Source organism: Symphalangus syndactylus, chromosome 2, assembly GCF_028878055.3.
Source record: "Symphalangus syndactylus isolate Jambi chromosome 2, NHGRI_mSymSyn1-v2.1_pri, whole genome shotgun sequence".
NCBI lineage: Eukaryota > Metazoa > Chordata > Mammalia > Primates > Hylobatidae > Symphalangus > Symphalangus syndactylus.
The window spans coordinates 5,354,599-5,376,882 of NC_072424.2; the positions used below are offsets into that span (position 1 = coordinate 5,354,599).

At 57.1% G+C, this 22,284-nt stretch overlaps 1 protein-coding gene across 1 annotated transcript in view; it reads right to left on the minus strand.

Annotated features, from left to right (window-relative positions):
* Positions 1-22,284, minus strand: part of KNDC1 (kinase non-catalytic C-lobe domain containing 1) — a 63,561-nt gene that overhangs the window by 33,446 nt on the left and 7,831 nt on the right. Inside the window, exons 3-9 of the mRNA XM_055244697.2 lie at positions 22,195-22,253; positions 7,312-7,458; positions 6,814-6,931; positions 3,955-4,670; positions 1,988-2,102; positions 798-869; positions 653-714 (exon numbers count right to left, since the gene is read on the minus strand). Coding sequence (XP_055100672.2) covers positions 653-714; positions 798-869; positions 1,988-2,102; positions 3,955-4,670; positions 6,814-6,931; positions 7,312-7,458; positions 22,195-22,253 — 1,289 coding nt within the window. The remainder of the gene's footprint in view (positions 1-652; positions 715-797; positions 870-1,987; positions 2,103-3,954; positions 4,671-6,813; positions 6,932-7,311; positions 7,459-22,194; positions 22,254-22,284) is intronic.

Sequence of the window (22,284 nt, forward strand, 5' to 3'; positions counted from 1 at the left end):
AACCCAGGGCACTCACGGCTGCCTTGTTCCTTGGTCCAGAGGCCCCTCGCCGGCTGCTGTCTCCTCCCCCTGCAGGTGGCCTGGTGCTTGTTTTTTGCACAGTGTGCAGGGTGCTTACTTCAGGGTGCTTAGTGCAGGGTGTTTGGTGCAGGGTGTTTAATGCAGGGTGGTTAGTGCAGGGTGCTTATTGCAGGGTGTTTGTTTAGTGCAGGGTGCTTAGTGTAGGGTACTTAGTGCTCTTCCTTGGTGGGAGGAGCGGGAAGTGCACATTTCTATCATTCCTGAGTGGAAGTTTTACCTTGATTTTGAATGTAATTTATTTAATTGTATTTAAATTTGTAGAATTTAAATTTTAAGAATGCTCATGTTTCACAGGTGCCTTATACACATCCCTGGATGTTTAGCCCTTGATTCTCGTGAACCAGGAGGCACAGCTCTAGTGCACATGGCCAGTGCCGTCCACACCAAGCCCTGTCTTGGTGCCCTGGCCAGAGCCACGGCCCTGCTGGCAGATACTGCCTGTGGCCGCCTGGCCAGGGAGGGCTGCCCTGACTCCCTCGAGTCCTGATGGGGGGCTGCTGGACAGATGGGGGACGTGGCACCCCCGAGGGCTGGGGGCAGGGCTGGGGCAGGGTGGGGAGGGCCCAGGTACCTTTTCAGTTACCAGCCTCTCTTCTGCCAGCTCGGGAGCCAGAAAGAACAAGTCATAGGAACCTAAGAGAAAAACCCGGCTGAGCTTTCCTCACCCCTGGCGAGCCGGTGCTGGACTCGGCCTGAGGGGGACCCCACACACTCACCGTTGGCAGGGGGTGGCTGGAAGAGCACAGCCCCGTCCTCAGCAACCAGCACGGAGTCCGGACACAGGTAGGCTGTGGCAGAGCTTGGGTCAGGGCGGGTCTGCGTGCTGCCCCGCACTTGGGGCTGGCTGAGGGGAAGGAGCTGCGAAGCCTCGGTCAGGCCGGGCAGCCCCCCAGCCTCCCCACTGCAAGGGCGCGCACCTGCCAGTGCACGCACAGGGCCTGCCCCCAGCCCCCCGGGTCCTCGGAGCTGCCTCCTCCCGGCCCTCCCCGTGGATAGCGCTGCCCCAGCTGACACAGTGGCTGCAGCGACACATCCGCGGCTGGAAGGGAGCCGAGCGGCAGGGAGAACACGGTAACTTGAAGCCCCCGTGTCACAGGCCCTGTCCCGAGTCAGGGCCCACGGGGCAGCCACGGGCTCATGGTGGATGGACACTGGAGCCAGGTGTGTCTCCGACGGCCTCTCCCCCAGCCCTTTCAGATGCTGCCCTCATCACCCCCAGGACGTTTTTACATCGCAGATGCACCGTCCGTCTGCCCTGATGTCTGGCAGGGCTGGGCTTTGACGGGGCAGACCCGTGCAATGCTCAAGATTCCCTCCCCACTCCAAAGCCAACTGCTGCCTCCCTGGGGACAATGTCACCGTGTTGAGAATGTGTGGGTGAGAGCCACAGCAAGGTCCCGTTCCTCTTTACGGCAGGGTTACCGGTTTCAAGGCCCACCTTGCAGGCATCTGTCCCCACACCTCCCTCAGTGCTGCAACCCAGCAGGGCCCACAAGGTGCTCCAGACGGGAGCCGCCTGCTCCATTCACCGGAGACACTGTCCGGGCTGCCCCTGGGTGCCTTGGTTCAGGTGGGGGCCAGTTATGCATGGGATGGCGGGGGTGGGACGGCAGGGGGGGTGGGATGGTGGGGAGGATGGGACGGGGGGTGGGACAGTGGAGGGGTGGGGGATGGGACGGGGAGTGGGACAGCGGGGGGGTGGGGGATGGGACAGGGGGTGGGACAGTGGGGGGGTGGGGACGGCGGCGGGGGTGGGGATGGTGGGGGGTGGGGACGGTGGGGGGGATGGGATGGGGGTGGGACGGCTGGGGGTGTGGGACAGTAGGGGGCAGGGGTGGGACAGTGGGGGGGATGGGACGGGGGGTGGGACAGCAGGGGGCAATGGGACGGTGGGGGGCCGCATCACCTGGGTGGTCAGGGTGTGTCTGCAGTGCGCGGAGGCAGGCCAGGCACAGGGCCCACAGCTCGTACTCCCGGAAGGGCCGTCCCAGCTGGGACAGGAGGTCCTGCAGGGACACCCACTGTGGGCAGGAGAGCGGCGAGGTCAGTGTGGACACCACTTGCCGGGGCCCGCCGCCTGGAGAGGCATGTCTGGGGGACAGGCCAGGGCGAGGCCCACTCGGCCCCTGAGCAGGCGCCCCCCACACCTGACAGAAGGGCTGGGGAGGTCCCTAGGTCAACTCCAGCATGTGGGGGCCGTGGGGAGACTGGGGCCCTTGGCCCTGTGCATGGGAACGTCCCACGGTGCAGCCACTGCAGATGACAGCGCTGCTGTTCCTCAAAAGGCTCAACATACACCTCCCAGGTGACAGCAGTTCCACGCGGCCACATTCCCCGAGGAACTGAGGGCAGGGCCCACACATATGTGCACATCCATGTTCGCAGCAGCACGGCTCGAAATAGCCAACGCGGGGAGCACCCAGGCATCCACGGACGGACGCAGGGGCAGTGTGGACGGCGCTTGGCCTCGGGACGGGGATGGGGGGTTCTCACGCAGGCTCCCCGGGGAGGAGCCATGAGGACAGCGGGCTCAGTGAAGAGGTCAGACACACAGCTCTGTCCATCCCACTCCCGCGAGGCCCCTAGACAGAGCTCATGGAGGTGGGGGCAGGACGGGGTGCAGGGGCCATGCTCGGGGGTTGGGGTTTCGTGTGGGCTGGTGGGGACAGCTGTGCAACAGCGTGAACATACACGACGCCGCTGAGCTATGCTCTTGCAGAGGGTTAAGGTGGTGGCTTTTGTTGGGTGCATTTTCTCACGTACACACACACCCTGACCCCAGGAATGTGTTCAGCCTGGGAGGCTACTCTCCACTCCAAGCCCTCATGGACAGCTGGGACCAAAGTCCACCCTCCAACAGGTGGCTCGGCCACCCTGTGCCTCTGTGTGCCCTTCTGGAAGGTAGGCTGTTGTGCGTGGGAAGGCGTGCCGCCAGGGAGAGCAGTGGGAGAGTGGTGGAGGGTGACGGGGCACACGTGCTCAGGATGTGCAGAAAAGCCTGAGCCACACAATGGCCTGCGCCCTTGTCCTTCAGGTCAACAAGGCCTGTGGGACAGGTGGCTTGAGGACACCCCCGTCCCTGGGCCAGGCGCTGCCTGGCAGATGGACTTGTGTGCAGGCCACTGGCTTCAGGTGCCCTTGCCCTGAGGAGCTCACGGGGACACAGCTGGGGGTGGCACACTGAGGAGCCAGGGAGGGCAATGTACTTGGCCAGGCCTTGGCCCAAGTGTCTTCAGCTGGACAGAGGGGCGGACGGGCCAGCCCCCCAGAACACTGGCTCCAATAGCATCCTCCATCCTTCACGAGGAGCAGCTGACCAGGGGCAGCACCTGGCTGGGGAGGCCCCATCCTGCATAGAGGCCACGGCCGGGCAGCTGCACCACATCCCTGTGTCCCCGCGGAGGTGGCCCCGCAGATGAGCAAGCTCAACCCACAGCTTTGGTTTTTAACTTTTAAAACCATCAGAACAGGAAAATGAGGAAGGCCGTGAGCCTCAGAACTGGGGAGACGGAGCCCCTGAAATGACATCATGGAGCCGGGGCTGCTGGCCTCACTTCCCGGAAGAAAATTAACCCTCAGGACGGCCGTGTGGGGCTGTGTGAGGAGCCGGGGCAGGGCTGAGGAGGCGGCTGCTTTCTGGGTCGTCCAGAGGCAAACGTCCACCTGAGAGGCCACGCCTGGGTGACAGCATCGCCAGCCGCAGCCACAGCTTCCTTCAGAAACGGGGCAGCTCAATGAAAATGTCTTAATTATGGAGCGAGGGTGAAGGTTAATCCTCTGTGTTAAACAAAGTGTTTGCGTCTGTGGAGAGGCCCAGCCCCGGACTCACTGACCGCCGACCCCTCCACCCACACGCAAGACCCGGGCACCCACCTGCTCCGCAGCTGCACTTTCCGGCTGCCCGGCTCCTTCCGGAATTCTCTCATCATTCCCGGGAGTCTGGGCTTCACCACTAGCATCTCGAGGGTCTGCAGGGCAGGGTGGGGGTCTGGCCTCTGCTGGCCCCTGGCTGGGGTGTGAAGTCTCGGGCTGTCCTGGACTGCCAGGCACCCCAGGGCCCCTGTCTGCGCTGCGGCCTGCACAGGGAACCCCTCCCAGCTGGTGTTCTGGCTCCTGCTCCGGCCACAGCCTGCATTTGGGCTGAGCCTGGAAACTAGAAATGCCATTTTTCCTGTCCAGAAAGGCCTTCCTGGGGTCCGGAGAGAATAATTCCGATATGGGCAGCTGGCTTTTCCCGCGGGTCAGTGGCAGGCAGAGGGTGGCCTCGGGGCTGTCGGACAACAGCCTGGGGAACGTCTGCACCTTCCGCAGGCGGCTTCTCCTCAGTGCGTCTCTGTCCAGCTCCCCGAGGGTGCGTTCGGCATCCAAGACGAGGCCGGCCAGCCCCTCCCGGCTGTGGCTCTCGCCATTTCTCACCGGGGTGGACAGCAGAGCCTTGGGTGGGGAGGCTCTGGGGCCCCGGCTGGTCTCAGACTCTGGGCCTTCGGGGGTCGGCAGAACCTCCAGGTCAGTGCTAGGGTCCCCAGGCGGCCTCCTGGGCCCAGCGTTTCCTGGGGCAGGTCTCTCCCGCCAGCTGCTCTCACTGACATCTGGGCACAAGCAAGATGTGGTCACAGCTGGGCGCCCCTCCCGCCCCTCCCCTCTGACCTCTCCCATCCCCTCCCTTCTGCTCCCGATCACAGACCCCAGTGCAGGCTCTCATCCCTGCTGGGCACCCCTCCCCCCTGCCCTCCCCTCCCCCTTGCCCTCCCCTCCCCCCTCCCCTTCCCTCCCCTTGCCCCTCCCCCTCCCCTCCCCCTGCTGTCCCCTCCCCTCCCCCCCATCCCCTCCCCTCCCCTTCCTCCCTTCCCCTCCCCCTCCCCTCCCCCCTTCCCCTCCCCTCTCCCCTCCTCCCCTCCCCCCTCCCCTCCTCCCCTCCCCCCTCCCCTCCTCCCCTCCCCCCTCCCCTCCTCCACTCCCCTCTGCCCCTCCCCTCCCCTCCCCTTCCCGATCACAGACCCCAGCGCAGGCTCTCGCAGGAGGGAGCTCCCACCTTCTTCTCCTGCCCCACTCATCACCTCATCCTGGCTAATTGGAGGCTGGGGCTGCCTCTCCCCCAGGCCAGGCGGGGCTTCCCGCTGGGGCTTCCTGTGGGAGCCTGGGCCTAATTATCTCATCCAAAGGCACGTCATTTTCCTCGAGGATTACACACGTGAGTCCCCACAGGAACAACCTGGATGATGTGGCTGCGGCCGTCAGCGGCCACCTCCCACACTCAGCGTTGCTCTCTCTCTGCTGTGCATGGCTCTGTTCTGCCTACCCCACACTGCCCACTCCACACTGCCCACTCCACACTGCCCACCCCACACTGCCCACTCCACACTGCCCACCCCACACTGCCCACCCCACACTGCCCACTCCACACTGCCCACCCCACACTGCCCACCCCACACTGCCCACTCCACACTGCCCACCCCACACTGCCCACCCCACACTGCCCACCCCACACTGCCCACCCCACACTGCCCACTCCACACTGCCCACTCCACACTGCCTACCCCACACTGCCTACCCCACACTGCCCACTCCACACTGCCCACTCCACACTGCCCACTCCACACTGCCCACTCCACACTGCACACACTGCCCACTCCACACTGCCCACTCCACACTGCCCACTCCACACTGCCTACCCCACACTGCCCACTCCACACTGCACACACTGCCTACTCCACACTGCACCCCTCCCGCAGCAGCACAAACCCTAAGCTGCAAACATGCTCACTCAGCAGGGAGGACCCTGCCGGCCACCATGAGGCTCTTTGCGGCCGTGCCCCTGGCCACCATCCTGAGGCCCCACAGGGCTCTGTGCTGCAGGCAGTGATGCTGATGCAGACACGGCCTCTGTTCAAAGGCGGCCTGAGAGACGCCAGAATACGTGTGAGCCCCGAACACCCCAGATGCTGTGGCTGCAGCTCTGTAACGTACCCACCTGGCACCCCTGGTGGGGGCAGGTGAAAATCAGTTGTGAAACATCAACGCATCCATTTATTGAAATGCCCACGAGACTAACACCCAGATGCCTGGCACCAATGCCACACTGGCACCAACGCCACGGATTTCTGAAGCTGAGCCTGAGTCACCTCTGCCTGTGTGGGTGCCTGCAAGGCTGGCACAGGCAACACGATGCGCATGAGAGTGTGGAAATGGGTGTGTGCACAGGACCAGCATGTTTGCGTGTCTGATCACGTGTGAGGCAGTGGACGTGGTAGGCATGAGAGCGGGCATGTAATGTGTGCATTGTGGTGTGGGCGTGTGCAGTGTGAACAGGCATGCCTGAATTTGCATGTGTGTGACTGTGAGCCAGTGTGAATATGTGTGTACGGGGCACGTGATCTATTTGAACACTCGTGTGTGACTCAGTGTGTGAGTACACGAGTGTGTGTGATCTCTGAATGTGTGAGTGGGTGTGTGCATATGTGTGTGCAGCATGTGTGTGTGCATGGATGTGTTGGACCGTGTGTGCAGCGCATGTGCATGGGTGTGTGCAGTGTGTGTGTGTGTGCATGGTGGGTGCAGCATGGGTGTGTGTGCAGCACGTGTGTGCATGAGTGTGCAGTGTGCATGGGTGTGTGTGGCATGTGTGTGCATGTGTGTGCATGTGTGTGTGTGCAGCATGTGCACGTGTGCATACATGGCACACAGGTATATGTGCACGCACAAGGATGCACGCGTTTGGGTTCAAGAGCTCACCCTGCAGTGCTCCGAAGGACTCGATGGAGAGGACCCTCCTCCCCACAGCAGAGAGGCTCCGGCACACGCGACAGGAGGACGTGAGCTGCAGCTTCTCTTCACACAGTGCGATGATGCTCTGGGGACGTGAGCACCTCAGACAGGAAGGCTCGGAGGAGGGGCCATCTCCCGCAGCCGCCCACCTGACACGGCTGGATCCTTTGAAGGTGACCCGGGGACAGTCCCCAGAGCCTGCCTGCGCCTGCCTTGCCCATTTTCTAGTGTGAAAAGGCAGCAGGTCTGGGTTGCAGAGAACCAGGAGGCTTGTCACAAGTAAGACCTTTCATAACAAAAACGGACAATAAAAAACCAAGTCCTCCTTTAAGCAAAATGCCATGCCACGAGACTGTGGTCGCGGGACCCAGGTGAGGCTGCCGGGCGTGTGTGTGGTTAGCACGTGGTGTCCAGGCCTGTGGGGTCAGGTCGCAGCCCGGGGTGGCCCAGGGCAGCCTCGCTTACCTCGAGGTCCGGCCGGTCCCCAGGGTCCTCCGCCTGCATCCGGCTCAGCAGCGCCTCGAGGTCTTGGCTCAGCCTGGGTTCCAGTGCGGGCTCTGCCACGTACTCGAGGGCGGCCTTCAGCGTGGCCCCCAGAGAGTAGATGTGCGCCTGTGGGCACGACAGGCTGTCAGCTCCAGGGTCTGTGCATGTGCGCCCCCCCGACCGCGGCCACCGCTTCTCCGGCCCAGGAGCTCGAGTTTCAGGGATTGTGAGATTCCCGAGGGGAAGCAGCCCCCGTGCCCACGCCGCCCACACCCTCACCGCCCGCGCCGCCCACACCCTTGCCACCTGCGCTGCTCACACCCTTGCCACCTGCGCTCATGCCACTTGCACCCACGCTGCCCACACCCTCACCACCCACACCACTCACACCCTTGCCACCTGTGCTCATGCCACACCCACGCTGCCCACACTCTCGCCACCCCCGCCACCACCCATGTCCACGCTGCCCGTGCCCATGCCGCCCATGGCCTCACCACTTGTACCCACACTGCCCACGCCCACACCACCTGCCTCCACGCCTTCTGTGCCCACACTGTTCTGTTCGTGCCCACACCACCTGCACCCACGCTGCTCGCACCCACGCCGCCCGCGCAGTTGGGCCTGGATCTGTGCTGGCCCACGGCCCCACTCCTCTGGGCTTTCTGCCCACCGCAGCCTTGAGGGGCACAGACTCCTCTGGCTGCTGTGTCTCCCAAGGGTGGAGCCTTTCAGTGTTTAGGTCGAAAACTTCAAAACTTCAAAAACTGGATTTCAGTAGAAGGAAAGACGGGTTTTTCTTTTTGTTTGAAAGTCTGGGTTTTCCTCCCTTGCCTGAGAACGTGGGCTCTGCACGAGGTCCACCCTGGACACGGCCGCACCGCAGGCCTGGACACTTCTTCCCAGGATGGCTGCGTGTGGGGCTTCACCTTCCCCATAAGAGGAAGCAGAACCCTGAGCAGCTCAGGAACCTGCCCGGGGCCATGTCGCAGGGCACACAGCTCACGTGTGGAGCCGGGACCTGACCCAGGGCCTGCTCTGCCCCCACACCTGTGCTCCCCTCCCGAGGGGAGTCTGGGGTCCCCAAGTGTCCCTCAGTGTCCACTCTTGTCCAGGCTGGCTGAGCGGGTGCGCACCCGCATCCTGGGCTGGCTGAGCAGACGCGCACCCGTGTCCTGGGCTGCCTTGGCCCCAGGCCTCTCCCTGGGTGGTCTCGAGATGTCGTCACAGAACCCTGAGACCCGTCTCCCGAGTCCGTCGTGAGGTCCAGGGTGACCAGCGGAGTGTCCAGTCTTCACAGAAAGCCCTGCATCCCGGGGCCCCAGGCCAGCTGGTCATCCTGGCCGACTCCCCCTCTGTCAGGGTCTGTCTCAGGGTCAGGCTGCAGGGACCCAGCCAGATCCCAGGGCCCCTGACTCCACCTGAGCCTGACTCCAACCACCATCACCGAGCTCATCCAATTCTGCCTCAAACTCCATCTTCTCCTGAGATGTCTTATTTGAGCAAGACAGAAAGTGTCACAGATAAGAAACCAGGAGCACCCAGCACCCCACACTTTCTTCTCTGGGGCATAAACTGTGCCCCGCAGTCTGGTGTGTGTGTGTGTGGACGGTCCTGGGGCTTCCTGGTCTGGACACGGGCACACACGCAGACACATACGTGCACACCCAGGACACACAGACAGCCAGACACGCATCTCTTCTCTCTCCCGAGCTGCGCTCTGCCCTGCATCCTGGCTTTTTCACGGCGTGAATCTCCTTCCAGGTCAGGAACCCAGACTGACCACCTCTGTCCCATGCCTGGCCCTGCCTCTCCGCGGGCCGGTTTCTGCTTCTCCTCCACCCTCTCCCTCCTGCACCCTGTCTGGTGCCCTGGGGCAGCCCACCTGGCACACCAGCCAGGCTCCTGGCCGCTGGCCATCCCCACAGACTCCCTGCTGTGCATGCGCCTCTGGTAGGGGAACTGGCACCTCCCCGTCCCCTCACGGCTCGCTTGGCACTGGCCCCAGCTACCGTCTCTGCCTTTGCACCTTGGGCCAGGAGCCCCGATGGCTGCTCTGCTGCCAACTCCTGGGGTCTCCTGTGCCATCCTGGGGGGACCTGCCATGCTCTCGTGCCTGGGCCAGGGTCTGCCTCCCTGGGGGACCTGTGACATGCATGTTTGGGCACACAGGGTCCATCCCCTCCGCTCTGATGCCGCTGTGGGTGCTTCCCATGTTCTGCTGTCATGACCGACACTTCAGTGGATGCCCCGGGTGGCATCTGTGCAGCCACGTCAGGTGTGCAAAGCCTCAATTCCAAGAAGGGGGATGCTGGGTCCCAGGTCACATCCACTTACAATTCTGACAGCTGCGACAAACAATCCTGATAAATGACCGTCCAGTTTAGTCACCTGCCGCAGCCAAGGCGCCAGTCTCCGCAGTTTGCCAATCTGTTAAACTCACTCGTCGAGTTAATTTGCATTTTTGTAATTATGAATGAGACCAAGCATCTGTTCAAATCTACTTGCAGTTTTAATTTTTTCCTCTAAATCCCCATGCAAGGACTATGCTTTCTCCGCTGAGGTAGGGCTGCCGAGTGCCCTGTGCATCAGGCTCACCTCAGCCTGGGCGCCGCACACACGCTTGCTGTGTCTGTTGCCGGCTTCTAACGTTGTTTATGTGTCTTCTCACATCCAAGAGCTCTAAGCTCTGATGTGGAATCTGACCCGTTCATCTTCAGCAGCTTTGTATGTTCTCCACCCCAAGGCGGCAGGGACAGCTTTCCTTTGTTTCTGCTAATATTTTTATAATTTTAAAATATCCAGACCTAATCTGTTGGAAGCCTCACTCTCTGGGGTGTGAACCTGGAGAGCACCTCTGGCTGGCACCGTAAGGAAGGGCTCCTCCTGCCCGAGACACCGTCCTTGCAGCTGCGGAGCCTCACATCTCCAGGTCTCTGCATGGCCGCAGGAGAGGGGTCCCTCGGAGCCCAGAGGACGCAGTCGGCCCTCGAGGTTCAGAGCCATACGGGGCCTGCCTTGCACCGCTGCAGGGAGCTCAGCATTTCTGCCTTCTGGAAGCTTCTGACCTGAAGGATGGTGCACCCTGACGGAGGGAAACAGAACTGTGTGCTGCCCACGGGGGTCAGGAGACAGCGATACCTGGAGGAACAGGTTTCTGTGAGAAGCTGCTGGGATCAGAAACGGCAGTATGTGACCGGGCCACAGGGTTTCTGTGGGAAGACTGTGCTGGAATCTGAGAAACCGCAGTATCTAAGCCACCGGCTAAGAGCAGCTGTTTGAGTGAGTTCCCTGGGGGTCATGTTGCCAGCGAAGGCCCCTCTCAGGAAACAAGGACATCGGAGGCCCCAGGGCAGCAGGATGAGGCTGGACCTCGGGCAGGCATCCGGCAGAGGAAGGGAGGGTGGGGCCCACTCTCCAGGCCTGTGGGCCAGAGAACCCGGGACGCTATCCTGGGAGCACCGAGTGGCCCTGCCTGGCTGGGCCTGGCCGTCGGCGGAGGGGAACAGGCCGGAGGGAGGCCGATCAGGCATGAAATGATGACATCTTGGGCCACAGGGCGACGGGGAGACGGGTCGAGGAGGTGGACGTTGCAGCTTCCTGCTCCAGGCCTCAGTGTGGTCCGAAGCCTGCAGCTCCCACGGCGCCTGCACTCACGATGGGCATCCTGGTGGCTCTCGCCTCAAGTGGGGACAGGGCCTGGCCACCCACGTGAAGTGGACGTGAAAACTTCCCCACGAGATGCGATTCCTGGGCAAATGCAGTCAAGCCAAATGGGCTTCAGTTCAGCACTGGTTACAGTTTTTCTCCAAATTGAAAAGGCCGCCTCTCTAGGGGGTAGGAAGCGGGTTCCACTCTCCTGAGTCTCACTTCAGGAAGCCCCTCCTCTGCTCTGCTGGAGATTCTTGGATCAGGGTCCAGGTCAGCCCTGGGAGGCTCTTCGTGGCCCTGGGAAGCAATTCCAGTGGACTTGAGGTGACTGGTTCAAAGAAGAATTGCTGGCTGTAGCAGTCAGCGTGGTGGGTGCGCTGCAGCCCGGGCCTCAGGGGGACATTGTGAACACGCACCTGGGGGCTCCCAGGGCCGCCTGGGCCCAGACAAGGCCTCGGTGGCCAGGGCTCTGCAGACAAATGGCTGATCAGATTTGGGGCAGGAACCCCACAGAAGGGGCTGGAGCGTCCTGCCATACCAGGAAGTGGGTCAGAGCCCAGCAGAGCTGCATCCCAAGGACCGGGGTGCCTTCTGAGCTTTAGTTGGAATCAGCAGAACGGACCAAATTCCGTCAAAGACGTGTGAATCTTAAATTCATAAGATCATAAAACCAAGCCCACTGGTCTGCGTTGGAGGACGCTGGGACACACTCACTGCTTTGAAAAAGGGTGGATGAAGAGAAGGGGTCGAGCTTCCCACCTCTCTGTCCACAGGGACTGTCTGCTGTGGCTGCCCGGCGTCGATGAGGGCGGCTCTCCTGACAGCAGGAGCCCTGCTTACGAACGAAGGCAAGCTCCAAGGATTCATGGTGGCTGCTGACAGCTGTCAGGGAGCAGACGCCACACGCCCCCGACAGGCCCTGGTAGGAACCTGAGTCCTATGGCACCCCTGACTGTCCTGGACCTGGCCTTAGGGACAAACCACCAGGTTTTCAACAAAAACCACAAGGAAGAAAGAGAGTCGGGGGTGTGGGGTCATGAGACTCAGGAGGCACGGAGGCAGCCAGGTGTGTGGATCTCACTCAGATCCCGTGGAGAAATGGCGGGAAGAGCAAGAGTCGGGTGGCAGAGGGGGGACTGGAACCCTCAGTCCATACCCACCCAGGCTGGGAGTGGCTTGAACGTTTCCAAGTGTGGCCGAGGCTTTGTGATTACGTGTTAAGAGGGGCCTGATCTTTGAGAGGTAAATCTGAGTCCAGTCAGTCGTGGGTCATTTCTGAGGCTGGGTGGAAAGTCTGTTCCTTGAAATCTGCTGTAGTTTCGCTAATGTAGCTTCGCATACGCTGTTCTTATTCCCTCTTTTCTGTATATTTAAAATGTTTCATCGCGAACATTAAAAAAAAAGCACTATCCACTGAAAGCCTTGTCCTCACCCAAAGACTGAGAATCAATCCAGTGCCGCAGACATGCACCATGCTACACACGTGTGCCTGTGGCATGCAACATGCGACATGCATGCACACACCACATATATGCACACACCACACTGCACACACATGCATGCTACACACGATGCACTCATGTGCCTGTGACACATAACAGACTACATGCATGCACACACCACACACACCACACTGCAACACATGCACGCTACACACACCATGCTACACACGTGTGCCAATGACACACCACATGCATGCACACACCATACATGCACACCACTGCACACACGTGTGCTACACACACACCATGCTACACATGTGCCTGTGACACACACACTACACGCATGCACACCCACTGCACATACTACATGGCACACGCATGCATGCTATACACACCATGCTACACACACGTGCCTGTGACACATACACTACATGCATGCACGCACACATTACACCACAAACACGCACACACCATAGTTCATACACACGCATGCTACACACACACCACACACATGTATGCACACCATGCAACACTCATGTGGCCACAACACACCATAGCACATGTATGGACACACACATTACACACGTGCCCATGATACACACCACACCACATGCATGTACACATCATGCAACACATGCTCATGACACACTATGTGCATGCACACACATTATGAGCATGTGCCCGATACACACACCACATGCATGTACACACCATGCAACACGTGCTCATGACACACACCACACTATGTGCATGCACACAGATTACACACGTGTCCACGATACACATCATACTACATGCATGCACACATGGCACACATGTACAAGATGCATGCCACATTACATACATGCACACCATCATACACACATGTGCTTGAAACACCGCACACCATACTGCATACATGTGTGCACAACCCACTCACAGCATAGCATGCCATGCATGTACACACGGGCACGACACACCACACTACATGCATGCACACACTACACAGATGCAGACATATGCCATACCACATACATGTGCACACAAAACACACTATATCATATTGCATGCATATGCATACACCATGCACACACACACTATACTACATACATGTGCACATGACACACTATACTGTATACATGTGCACAGAGACACACACAATTGGACATGGACACATTCTCTGCCAGGCAGCAGCTGCATGGGTCCCCAGCAGAAGAGGGTGGGCAGAGGTTGGTGCACAGCTGGGTGATCTGCTGTGGGCTGGGTCAGCTGCCATGCAGGGCAGCAGGGAACACAGACTCAGAAGGCAGAGGCTGTATGTGAATTCTGGCCCTGCCATGGCCTGACCAGGCCAGCTCGGGCACGTCTGCACATTTCTGAGCTGTGCTCAGCTTGACTGTGGACAGTGTTTCTGCAGAGTGGGCAGCGGCATTCTCGGCTGTGGCCAATGGCTTGAGCAGAATAACCCCAGACGGCACCTCTCTCAGCCTAGACGCAGGGGTGCTGAGCAGCACCAAGCACAGCCCAGGTCTCCAGGGGATCTAATACCTGAGGACCCAGAGCACATTAGCAAAACTACAGCAAGTTTCAAGGAACTGGAGCAGGGCCAGCCTCTGTGGGCTACAGGTCAGGGAGGATTCCATGGAGATGTGAGTGAAGCTGTGAGAAGACGAGAGGACACTCCAGGCCAAAGGAGCAACCTGGGCAAATATGTGGAGGCAAAAGTGTGGACCAGAGGTTTGAAAACCCGGCCGAGCATCCAGATGGCCAGGGCCCACTGCACATGTGCCTACCAGGCACTGCACACACAGAGGGCAGGAGACCAGCAACAACCCCCCTGGGATCATGCTCTCAACAGTGACTCCCTCAGCCTTGAGAATAGAACTTAGCTTCATACCACACGGAAAGCCAGGGTATTCATTCCTTCCCTCCATTCCCCTTTGTTTGCATCCAGGCACCTGGAACCCATCCATCTACCCATCCATCCACTTATCCATCCATCTGTCTGCCCATCCCCCATCCACCATCCATCCATCCGCCTATCCATCCACCCATCTAACTACATGTCCACCCATCTATCAACCCATCCTCCACAAATTCACCCACCCATCTATCCTCCATCAATCTACCCACCCATGATCCATCCACAAATCCACCCATACGTCTGCCTGTTCATCCACCTATCAATCCATGTATCTACCCATCCACCCATCCATCCATCCACCCATCCATTCACCCACCCATCTATCCGTTCATCCATCCATCCATCCACCCATCCATTCACCCACCCATCCATCCATCCATTCATCCATCCCTGCATCCACACATCCATCTACTCACCTATCCATCCACCCACCCATCCACCCACCCATCCATCCACCCACCCAACCATCCACCCACCCATCCATCCATTCACCCACCCATCCATCTATTCACCTACCCATCCATCCACTTAACTGCCCATCCACACGTCCATTCACCCATCCACTCACCCATCCATCTACATATTCACCCATCTACCTACCCATCCATTAACCCATCCTCCACCCATCCGTCTTCTACTAATCCACACACTCATCCATCCATTCACCCATCCATCCACACATCCATCCCTATCTGCCTGTTCATCTACCCATCCACCCACCTACCCATCCTCCACCCATCTATCCACCCACCCATTCACACACTCATCAATCCATCTGCCTGTTCATCCACCCATCCATCCATCCATCTACCCATCCATTTACTCACCCATTCATCTACTCATCTATCTTCCACCCAACCATCCACCCTCCCATCCATGTGCCTATTCATCTACCCATCCATCTACTTTTCCACCTATCCACCTGTTCATCTACCATCCACCCACCCATCCATCCACTCATCCATTCATCTACCCATCCACCCACTCACCCATTCATCCACTTATCTATCCAACCACATGTCCATCTACCTATTCACCCACCCACCCATCCACCCACCCATCCATCCACATATCCACCATCCACCTGTCCACCCATCTATCCACCCACCCATCCATTTGTTCATCCACCCATCCACCCACTCATCCATCCACATATCCATCTACCTTTTCATCCACCCATCCACCCACCATCCATCCACCCATCTACCTATCCATCCACATATTAACCATCCATCTGTCCATCCACCTATCCACCTACCCATCCATCCACATATCCACCATCCATCTGTCCATCCACCCATCCACCCACCCATCCACATATCCACCTATCCACCCATCCGCCCACTCATCCATCCACATATCCACCATCCACCCATCCACCCACCCATCCATTTACCCATCCATCCACATATCCACCATCCACCCATCCACCCACTCATCCATCCACATATCCACCACCTACCTGTTCATAATCCCATCCACCCACCCATCCACACATCCACCTATCCATTCACATATTAACCATCCATCTGTCCATCCACCCATCCATCTACCCATCCATCCATCCACATATCCACCATCACCTGTCCATTCATCCATCCACCTGCCCATCCACCCACCTATCCACCTATCCATCCACCTGGCCATCCACTCATCCATCCCTCCACTCATCCATCATCAATCATCTATGCTCCAACCATCAATCCATTTATTTAGAAAATAACTCAGCAAATAACCTTCTGGTTGTTGGTTGACACTGCCTGCTACACACCTGGTGGTATCAGCAACCTTCCCACTCACTGCCCTTCCTTCTGTGTTGGAAGTTCCCCATCTTCATTTAGTGAACCCTACTCAACCTCAGGTCCCAGTTTAAACTCCACCTTCTCACAGTGGCCTCTGGAGGCCTCTGATGCAAACAAGAGCCTTGGGGCCCCATTCTCACATCCCAGCATTATTGGATCCCCAGCCTGTGGGTCTCACATCAAGTCTGTCACCTGTGTAGACCAGAACCAGCAAGAAGCAGGACCCCACTCACCCTGCTGTCTGTGAGCCCAGACACTTGCTAAGCCTGCATGTCGTGGATGAATGCCAAGCAAACAGGCCAGCAATGGGGGAGGGGTCGGAGTCTTCCAGGCCGGGCCACTGGAGCCCATGGGTACTCAGGGCAGCAGGGTGGAGAGGGGAGCCTCATGGGGTGGAGACTGGAGAAGTTAAGAAGAGAATGAAAATGACACATAAAAGCCCTAGTGTGTTTGGAAGTTTAGAGACGACTGTTGGGAATAAATGCTTTCCATGGCCACACAGAATAAATCTCACACCCGTGATGCTGGGTGGAGGACTAGCCACCAAAGGCAAGTGCTGCACGAGCCCGCCTGCCCACAGGAGGCACAAAAACAGGAAAACCGCAACCTCTGCTCTATGCTGTCTGGACAGTGACCCGGGGGACAGGCAGGAGCTGCTGCCATCCATCTGTGTGCTGTTTACACAGATGTTCAGTGTGAAAATCCATCAAGTTGTATGTTTGTGATATATGCATTTTTCTGCATGTATATCTCAATAAAAAGTAAGAAAAAGCCAATCTGTTCACATTGTTAAATAACTCGGGCTAAAGAAGAAATCCCAGTAGAAATAAAAAAAATTAGAAGGAAATGATAATGCAAACATTATGTGGCAAACTCATAGGATGCAACAAAGCCTACGTGTTGAGGAACATTCATAGCCTTAAGTACTCTTACTGATATCGGAAAGGAAGAAAAGCTGAAAGCCAATGACCTAAATGTCAAGCTCAAGTTAGAAAAGGGATGGATCCTAAACTCAGAACAAGGAAGAAAAGAGAGAATGAGAAACAAGAATCAATGGAAAAGAGAACACAGACACGCCAGGAGAGTAGATGGGACACAGAGGAGGCTCTTCAGAAAAATGAATCAACTAAACTCCTAGCAAGACCGAGAAGAGAAAGCACAAATTAACTGTCCAATCAGAGAATCGGGGCGACCTGCAGCTAATGCAGCAGCTGAAGAGGACAGCACCTGCAGCTGAAGGCCAGAGATTTCACAAACATAAAAAGAAGACCCACAGCTGACTCAGTAAGAAACACCAGAGATCAGTCCGGTGACTATTTTTTTAAGAGGTGGGGTCTCACTCCCCTGCTCAGGCTGGAGTGCAGTGGTGTAATCACGGCTCACTGCAGCCTTGAACTCCTGGGCTCACGCAGTCCTCCCGCCTCAGCCTCCTGAGTGGCTGGGGCTACAGGTACATGTCACCATGCCCGGCTAATTTTTAAAATTGTGTGTAGAGACAGGGTCTCACTTTGTTGCCTAGGCTGGTCTCTAACTCGGGTCTCCAAGTGATCCTCCTGACTCGGCCTCCCCAGATCTCCCTGTGCTGGGATTACAGGGGTGAGCCACTGTGCCCAGCCAGTCCTGTAGCTATTAAAAACTGAGCAGTAGTTAAAAATCTTTCCTAAAGAAAACAGGTGGCCCTGTAAGTTTTACCTGACTTTCAAGGAACAGATCGTCCCATTCTTATATAAACACGACAAAGAAAGGGAGAGGGTGCTGCCTATACAGGATTAGAACAATCCTGAGGCCGGTGAAAACATCAACAAAATGGAAAATCGCCAGTCCACTCCAATATGCACAACAATCTGAAGCAAGCATTAGGAAATCAAATTAAACAGTGTCTACGAAAGGCAAGACACCTGGCCAATTTAGGTTTTTCTATGTAAGAAAGGATGATTTGATATAAGAAAGATGTGAATATGAAAATCTTAAGAAAAAATTAAAGGATCATCTCACAGGATGCAGAAGAAACATCTTGTAAAATTGACACACACTCACGATAAAACTCTGCATCAAGGGACTCGTGGTGGAGCGGGCGCCATTCTGGATGAGGAAGGTGAAAAGCGCTCTTTTTAGAATGGGGGATGGGGGGAGTGGCCAGTTTCTCCCTGAGATGGGACAGTGCTCAGCCTCACACTGCTTCTGTTCCAAGACTCATTGCTGTTCCTTGCTGCATCGAGTAAGAGAAGGAAGGAAAACCTGTAGCAGGACCATCGGATAGGAGGAACCAACACTTGTTTCTTTGTCAGTGATCGATCAGTTAAATAGGGAAAATAAAATCATCTGTAAGTTATTAGAAATATCAAAAAAAACTTTAGCAAGATGGCTGGATATAAAATAAAGATACTAAAGTGAATTGTGGCCAGACACAGTGGCTCATGCCTGTAATCCCAGCACTTTGGGAGGCCAAGGTAAGAAAATCACTTGAGCCCAGGAGTTTAAGACCAGCCTGGGCAACATAACAAGACCCTGCCTCTACAAAAATAAAGATGAAAACATGAGCTGGTGCGGTGGTGTGTGCCTACAGTCTCAGCTACTCAGGAAGCTGAGGTGGGAGGATTGCTTGAGCTCAGAAATTTGGGGCTGCAGTGAGCTACGCCACTGTGCTCCACCCTGTCTCGAAAGAAAAAAAAAGTGCATTGCATTTCTGTAGACTAGCAACAAGCAAACAGAAAAATGCAATTAAAAAGAGGACAATACAATCGGCCGGGGCCAGGGGCTCCTGCCTTTATCCCTAGCACTTTGGGAGGCCAAGGAGAGAGGATCACTTGAAGGCAGGAGTTCGAGACCAGCCTGGGCAAGAGAGTGAGGCCCCATCTCTAAAAAAATTTAAAAACATTAGCTGGACATGGTGGTGCACGCTTGTAGCCCCACCTACTTGGGAGGCTGAGGTGGGAGGATCACTGGAGCCCAGGAGGTGGAGGCTGCAGTGAGCCGTGATTGCTCCAATGCACTCCAGCCTGGGCGACAGAGCGAGACCCTGCCTCGAAACCAAAACAAAACAAAAAGAGGACAATGAATTTTAGAATAGAATCAAAAAATATCACATTCCTGGGGAAAATCTAATAAACGATACCTAAGACCCCTAACAGCAAAAGTTTACGACGTTAAACTAACTTCAGGTGGACCAAATGTGAAACAAAACTTAAAACTCTTGGTAGAAAATATCAGTGACTATCGGCTCAACCTTGAAACGGGAAAGGATTCTTGTGAAGGTTAGACCCTAACAGTAGAAGAAGCATTAAAACACTTGATTATATTAAAATCGAGCAACTACTTTTCAGCAGAGGACGCCGTCAGCCAGCTTTTCTCTGAGTGTGGCTCAAGAGGTTAAACTCTTCCTGTAATGATGCCAACGTGGCATTCGCCTTTGGTCATTCTCATTCCCTCATGAGCGGACAGTGGAGTTAGGGTTAGGGCTGGGGTTGGGCTTGGGGTTGGGGCTGGGGCCATGTGATGTGATATCACAGGCGACTGAATGCAGAAGCTGCCATGAAAATCCAGGCGTTTTCCACAACCCAGACGTGAAAAATTTACAAATATGCAACCCAATGCCACTCTTCTCGCTAATTTTGGAGGGAAAAATATTCTTCATAAAAACGTTATATATGTTAACATGCAGTGGGTATTGTGATTTTTAAATGAATTAATAGATAAGTTAAAATGTCTTGGTTTTAATTTACAGCATCATAAACACAAAGAGACAGAACTCACATAAGCAAACGCTCTTGGGGCAGGCAATACTTCTTAGGGTTATAAACCTTCACTGGAGAGGCATTCCTCACCCACATCCCCTATGACGCACGAAGGAGATGCAGCACGGTGCCGTCCTGTGCGCGAGACCCCAGGCCCCTGCCACACCTGCGTCCTGCAGGAGCCAGACCCCAGGACCCTGCCACGTCCACGTCCTGCAGGAGCCAGACCTCAGGCCAGACCCCAGGCCCCTGCCACACCTGCGTCCTGCAGAAGCCAGACCCCAGGCCAGACCCCAGGCCCCTGCCACGTCCACGTCCTGCAGGAGCCAGCGATCCTCACACTGTGCTCTCAGGAGTATGGTTGGGGGGGGTTCCAGGAACAGATGTATGTCCATCTGTCCCACGAGCCACACTTCCTCCTGGGAACGCACCTCGCCCAGATCTCTTCTTGGTGTACACACCAGGAAACACCTGAGTACCCCTTGGTCCCCCCACAAGCGGGGATTTAAATGTAGCGTTTCACCCGACAGGATAACACGCAGTAGGCGCCACATTACGGCCACACAGTGCTCTGCAGATGAAGTTTAACAAGAAATACACAAAAGGAAGTCCCAGAAGATCACAGATGGCCTCAACTCTTTTCAGAAAGTTAAAAACGGTGCCGATGAAACAATAGGACTTGGAGAAACATGCAACACAGGATGAAAATGAAGGAATGCGAGTCCCATGGGGGAACCACGGAGTCGGGGGGCCGGGCACGGGCTGGGCTGAGGTCACGTCCAGGTCTGAGCTGGATTATGACGTGACTAGGAACGCAAGCACAAAACTAAAACTCCCTCACGTGCACCAGGGATCACAGCCACCAGGCCACGTGCCGCGTCACAGCCACTAGGCCACGCGCCGCATCACAGCCACCAGGCCACGCGCTTCATCGCAGCCACCATGCCACGTGCCGCGTCACAGCCATGCCACGCGCCGTGTCACAGCCACCAGGCCACGTGCTGCAGGGACTTGGGCTATGGACACTGGGGTGCACTAAAACATAGGAGCCCCGCAGCAGAGGCCTCCTGGGGCACCCTGCCCACCTCCCAGGGCGAAGAGCTCCAGCCTCCCTTGTTTCAAAGTGAAAGTAAGCAGGGCACGGGGAGCCATCCCCAAAACTCTTCTTTCCTTGTTTTTGAGACAAGGTCTTGCTCTGTCGGCCAGGCTGGAGCACAGTGGTGCCATCTCGGCTCACTGCAGCCTCGACCTCCTGGGTTCAAGAGATCCTCCTGCCTCACACTCCCGAGTAGCTGGGACCACAGGCGTGCACCGCTGCGTCCGGCTAGTTTTTGTATTTTTAGTAGAGACGGGGTTCGCCATGTTGGCCAGGCTGGTCTCGAACACCTGGGCTCAAGCGATCTGCCTGCCTCGGCCTCCCAGAGATTCCCTCCTGGGATCACAGGAGTGAGCCACCATGTCCAGCCCCCAAACTCTTCTTTCAAGGTCAAATTTTAAGGTCATGACACAGCTGATGGGCTTTTATTGGGAAGATCGTTGAGTTCCTAGTTACTTGTTATTTGTTAAGGATCGCTTTACTTTCTCTGCCCATGGGCTTCGTGACAGTAGGAACCACCAATGGGCCACTCCCTGCCCAGGGACAGAGCCCAGCCTGATGGACTGATCGAGCCTGAACGCCCCAGGGTGACTCTGCCCCTTTCCAGCCCGCCACACACGTGCTGACCCTGAGGCGCTGGGCTGCCATTGCCCGACTCGTCCCACGCAAAGGGGCCCTGAGGGGCTGCACGGGGTCTGCTCTAGGAGCAGCAACCTCTATGACTCTGCTGGTGAGGCCCCCAGGGTGGCCCACGCCCACGCCCATGCCCAGGAGCTGTGCCTGGAGGCCTTGTCTCTGCAGAGGCTGTGAGTGGCCCGGCTGCTAACTCTCTCAGAGGAGCTGTGATTCCCCGCCGATCACCACTGGTCATTTTGGTCACTTTTAACATGTTAAGTGTAGTAAACTCGCATTCCAGAAAACCTGCTATAAAATGGTAATGATGACAAATGTGGCCAAAGCCTCTGCCCACAGTCCGAGCTGCCCACAGAACCCACAGTCTGTGCTGCCCACAGAGAACCCACAGTCCGTGCTGCCCACAGAGGACGCTGCAGGGGACGAAGCAGGTGTGCCCCAGAGGCCGTCCCTATGGCCCAGTGAACCTGGCAGCAGTGGCTCTGCTCCTGGCCAGAGGCCACTCGCAGAGGTCGCCCCAAGGCAGGTGCGTTTCTGAGTTAACGGCAGAGGCCACCTTAGAGGTAAAGGTGGGGCGTGGCACGTTACCCTCACCGGCACTTACCTCAAAGGTGTTCCCGGTCACATCGAACTCGGGGGGAACGAAGGCACCCTCAGGGTCGTCTTGGGGAGGAGAGCAAGGAGAGAAGGCTTC